This window comes from Adiantum capillus-veneris, chromosome 1 (genome assembly GCF_014529385.1).
Source record: "Adiantum capillus-veneris isolate H3 chromosome 1, ASM1452938v2, whole genome shotgun sequence".
Classification (NCBI taxonomy): Eukaryota; Viridiplantae; Streptophyta; class Polypodiopsida; order Polypodiales; family Pteridaceae; genus Adiantum; species Adiantum capillus-veneris.
Window position 1 is genome coordinate 81,359,329 of NC_140931.1, and position 4,745 is coordinate 81,364,073.

General features: G+C 42.8%; 1 protein-coding gene across 2 annotated transcripts; it reads right to left on the reverse strand.

Moving 5' to 3' along the window:
• Nucleotides 1-1,182: 1,182 nt before the first annotated feature.
• Nucleotides 1,183-2,773, reverse strand: LOC147465053 (uncharacterized). 2 transcript variants are annotated; one of them, XM_086517817.1, is made up of 6 exons: nucleotides 2,606-2,773; nucleotides 2,504-2,530; nucleotides 2,346-2,408; nucleotides 1,796-1,874; nucleotides 1,672-1,717; nucleotides 1,183-1,573 (listed from the first exon to the last, which is right to left on the reverse strand). In XM_086517817.1, exons 1-6 carry the CDS (start codon nucleotides 2,756-2,758, stop codon nucleotides 1,564-1,566), a joined length of 378 nt encoding a protein of 125 aa, XP_086373943.1. In that variant the 5' UTR covers nucleotides 2,759-2,773; the 3' UTR covers nucleotides 1,183-1,563. The 2 variants fall into 2 exon arrangements, with proteins under 2 accessions (XP_086373943.1, XP_086373951.1); XM_086517825.1 differs by lacking the exon at nucleotides 1,183-1,573 and having other exon boundaries at nucleotides 1,668-1,717.
• Nucleotides 2,774-4,745: the final 1,972 nt, after the last annotated feature.

Genomic DNA, 4,745 nt, shown 5'->3' on the forward strand with positions numbered 1-4,745 from the left:
ATGCAACAAAGAAGAATGACACACTCTGGCTTTTAGAACTATTGATACCCTGGCCATGAGCCTTCCACCACTAGACTTGGAAGCTCTTACTTGACTCTCAGACCCATCTGCATGCAGCAAAAACTATGCTGAGAAAATTTGACAGTGATAAGCTCTCAAATGGGGAGCTTGAAATCCATGGCGGGGGTGCAACCAATGCCACACAGAGTGTGAGTGGTTGGGCGGGGGTGGGGAGGGGGAGGGGGAGGGGGTGGGGGGCGTGACTGCTGTGCGCTTAGGCATTTGAGAGAGGGGGGGAGTGATGCCTGCTACCTCCAGGAGCCAGACTACAGTAATTTGCACGCCGCTAGCAATCTCTATGCATCCACAGATACCCGGGTCCCCCTCGCTACCTCTACACTTCAACATCTCCCGCGGCATGCTACCTTTGCACTCAACTTTACTGCGCCAGGCAGTACATCCGCTTGTTCACAACTTCACACTTCCCCTTCCAAATTCCTCTGAACACTGTGGCAGTCCAAGGACGGTTCACATAGAAGAGCGCCCAAGGCAACACATTAAAAAAGAAAGAAAGTATACATCCAGGGCATACACATAAAAAAAGATCTACATCTCCTACACACTCACTCACCGACAGAGACCAAAACAAAATCAGCACTAATAACAGCATCTGCCACCACACATCCAAGCTGGCTGAAGAAAGGGCATTGACAACATAAACAAAAAGGCAGATTATGAGGCTATTGAGTATTATATTTCCTTGCAAACTAACCACATTGTAAGAATAAAATAACGCACAAATCCGCGGATAACAGCAATGCAATAAATGTGTATTAACAGTAACGGCATGATCTGGAAGTGTTGCTTAAAACACAAGCCACTGCTTATCTTGGTCCTTCACTCAACATATTTTGTACAAAAGTACAAGAGATTCAAGATTTGACAAAGGAGAGCTATCTTCAATATCTCATAACATGGACCGATGCCATATATTCATGAAGAGGCTGCCTCCAAAACAGTTGGTTAAAAATTGTCAGAACCTTACCAGAATCTCATCTCATGGGTTGCAGCTCTGCAAGGATCAAGATGTTGCAACTGCCTTCATGTCTACCTCTGCAATGAATTGGCCTAGCTTGGCATTTCCAAAACACCGGTGGATTACAAATCACAGAAACATGCAGAGAACAAAATAACCTGACCATTTATATTTTTGCCATTGTTCATGAAAAAACAAGCACAATCAAGGACCAGTCCAGAAGATTTGATATTACAATTTTCGGAGCCAATGCGCAGGAATGAGGTACCACTCGAAGCGCTTGGACCTTGAACGCAAAAATCAGAACAACGAAAATCCCTACCCCTGCATCAGCATACGCCAGTATGTCCCCATGATGCAAAAATTTACAGCAGAAAATATATGACCGAGCTATTCAGTAAAGGAGGGTACACTAAACCATTGATGAGTCAAATGGTCTAATCCACTTGCAAGGATGCCATGGAAACAAAAGCAGAACGTTGGCCACCACAAGCATGAAAAGAAGGTCTCTACCAAAAATCCTATCACTACTTCCCCCTGCAAATGTGTAGAAATAACCAGGTTAGATTATTGCAAAAACTAAATTTAGCAATTACTTGCAAGAATAGCAATACCAATTTAAACCCAAAACCTACGTGTTCATCATCAAAGTGATGTTGTCCCCTTTCAACAATATTCGACCTGCAAGGACAAGACAAAATGAGATTCAGCTCAAAAACCTCAGCCATATATAACATGAAGAATTTATATCAGACTGACCTAAGGGTTTGCGAGTTTTCTTCTTGATAGACACCTCCTCTGCATCATCTAGCACTAGGTTCATGTACTCATCAAAACCCTTTCAAAACCAAAGGGCAAGAATGAAAGTTAGTGCATACACAAAGTACGGGTGGATACATAACTGACACCAATCCAGAATCAAAAGAGGGACTTTGTTCAATAGTACATACATGGCATATTCTACACATACATGGCATAATCAACAAATAAAAACCGAGAGAACTTGTGCTATCAACACATGGGTAAACTCACTGATAGTTATTATACATACTCATACTGCACACTCCGAAATGAGGACAACGGCATAATTACAGATTAGGCGAAAGTATACAAATCTGTGTGAATGAGGTAAACACTAATTTGGACAAAGGGAATGACTAAATGTGAGCTACAGGCAAATGTGTACATATAAAGTTGCCAAATATTAAGCATAAATTGACGCATCTAGTCACACAGATCACCTAAAACGGAGGTACATAACAAGGATGCAAAATTAAGCATGAGTGCATAAGTATGACATGGTTCTTACGATGATGCGGCCTTCAATTCTCAGGTCCTTCTGCTCAAAGAGCCAGAACTGAATGCGAGATTTCTGTGTGCAAGAAAAGAAACAGTTCAGAAGTGGCGTGAGAGAAGAAACAATGCTTCTTAGCACTAAAAAAGAACATAAAGAGAGTAGAAACTTACACTTTGCAGGAACCTGAATATGAGATTCTGAGAGACATCAGACATGCACATGTCAGCTTTCGTACCCAAGGAAGAGAACGTTTAAAAACAGCGAAAACTTACGATGGGCTGTGTCATAATACGCTGCACTTTCGTTGTCGCCATGGTTGCGCTCGCCAAGAATTTCGACGCTCGAGCTATAAGACCTAAGGCTACGCACAGAGTCAAGGAATGTAACGAGGAGTCGAGGACGGTCGAGGAGTATACGCCCCTCATGACTAAATGGCACGGGGTCTTTAATCAAGGAACCGAGGGCGTGGATCTCAAGGAGATCCGACGGCAAACAAAAATTTAGCGACGAGTATGTGCCTACGTTTTTAGAAAAAGAAAAGTAGATGAGAATCAAATGTGGATTCTGTGTAACGAAAATGAAAACGGGAGGGCTAGCAGGACGAAGGGGTGCGAGCCTGGCGTCGGCAGGATGAAGCACTGGCTTGCCTGTAGCATGCATAGCCGTGCCTTGCAACAACGTCAGCAGACATCGCATGGTCATTTCTTTTTTTCATGTTGCAGGCGACATCACTGGACACCATCAACGCCCTGGTGTGATGGATAGTGGGGAATGGCCGAAGCCGAACTTGCTGACGTCCACGGTTTGAATCCTATTAGATCTAAGTTTTACACTTTGCATTGTGAAAACTACAAGGAATCTAGAAGGCATCCACAAAGATGCCCGGGAATTGAATTAGAATTGACAAGTACCCCCAGATTTGAACTCAGACGGATATTGTGGCAACCCAATACCTTAATCGGGTGTGTGCGTGTATGCTTACATTTTCTTATGCCTGTCTGAGTTGTTTACTCTCTGGATGTCGAGTTTACAAAATCTGTCTGAGTTTACTTTTTTCAGATTCAATGGCGCCGCACGTCTCTGCTTTTGTGCCTGGACTTCTCTTCCGTGGATCCCATTTTTGGCGGCTCATTTAAGACCCCGTGTTCTTTAAGCCTGAGGGTATGCGTCCCTAGACCTTAGAAATGCAAATTTAAACAAGAATCTCACGAGATAATGTTTAGAGATTTTATATGACAAGCTTATCATTTTTAAAATTTTGGAGGGGATTTTGCAAATCTTATGGTTTAAACTATTTAAACATTGCACTAAAATCCACATGAGAAGACAAATTAGATAATACCAAGATTGATATATTTTATAATTTTTTCAATGGTCCATTTGGGAAAGTGTTTTTTGGAGCCTAGTAATGGTACACTTTTCAGCAAATCACAACATGACACGTAAGCAAGATTCTAAGAGTATTTTAAATTTGCTCTTTAAATTGGGAGTGGATCCATCTCTAACTTGGAGGTCAAAGTTTTTTGTCTCTCCTTTACCCTAAGGGTGTTGGAACTCTCTCTCTCTCTCTCTCTCTCTCTCTCTCGTAGATGCAATTGTCATGTGCAAGAGAGGAAAGGAGAGAAGGGAAAGGGGATGAGCATACACAGTAGGTTTGCGTGGAGCATTAGAGAGTGTTATTTCTCTTCTCCTTATTCTCAATATAACCAAAGAATACAAGAGGGCAAGCGCCCGGCCATAACCGGCCACAAGCCACTAGTCTGTAATCCAACAATCTCCCACTTGAAGGCCAACGTGGCCAAGTGGCTAAAGAATGAACGGGCTATTATGTACAATTGTACAAACATGAAGCATAACTATAGCTTCACCCTATGCCCATCATCTCTATGCAATGTGCGAACCACTCTGAGGCTAAGCTCTTAGTTAGAGCATCCGCTGGGTTTTCATCCGTGTGAACTTTGACTAACTCAATGCGTTTGCTAGCCAAAATATCACGTATTACATGATACTTGACCTCTATGTGTTTTGACTTGGAGTGAAACACAGGGTTCTTTGCTAACGCAATCGCACTATGACTGTCGCAATGTAGCACTGGAGTCGGTGTATAACAAGGTCTCTCACTAGGCGAGATAACCACACAGCTTCCTTACTGGAACTGGAAACTGCAACATACTCTGCCTCAATGGTGGAAGACGAAGTACAATTTTGAATACATGATCTCCAAGAAATTGCCGCTCCAGCGAACAAGAAAATGTAACCAGATGTGGATCGCTTAGTGTCCACACAACCCGCATAATCCGAATCCAGTCCAACTATCACATCCACCATCGTCTCCACAAACAAACTGCTTGGTCCTTGCAAGCAACACAAGACTCTAAGTAGTAGGTGTGTCACTCTGGGCATTAGTGGAGA

Bases quoted from the DNA above. Each gene is read 5' to 3' on its own strand.
- LOC147465053 (XM_086517817.1), bottom strand. From the start codon at position 2,758: ATGAGGGGCGTATACTCCTCGACCGTCCTCGACTCCTCGTTACATTCC. The intron at 2,409-2,503 runs GTAAGTTTCTAC...TCTTGCACACAG, and splicing joins TATTCAGGTTCCTGCAAAGT to AAATCTCGCATTCAGTTCTG. The intron at 1,718-1,795 runs GTCAGTCTGATA...TTGTCCTTGCAG, and splicing joins GAAAACTCGCAAACCCTTAG to GTCGAATATTGTTGAAAGGG.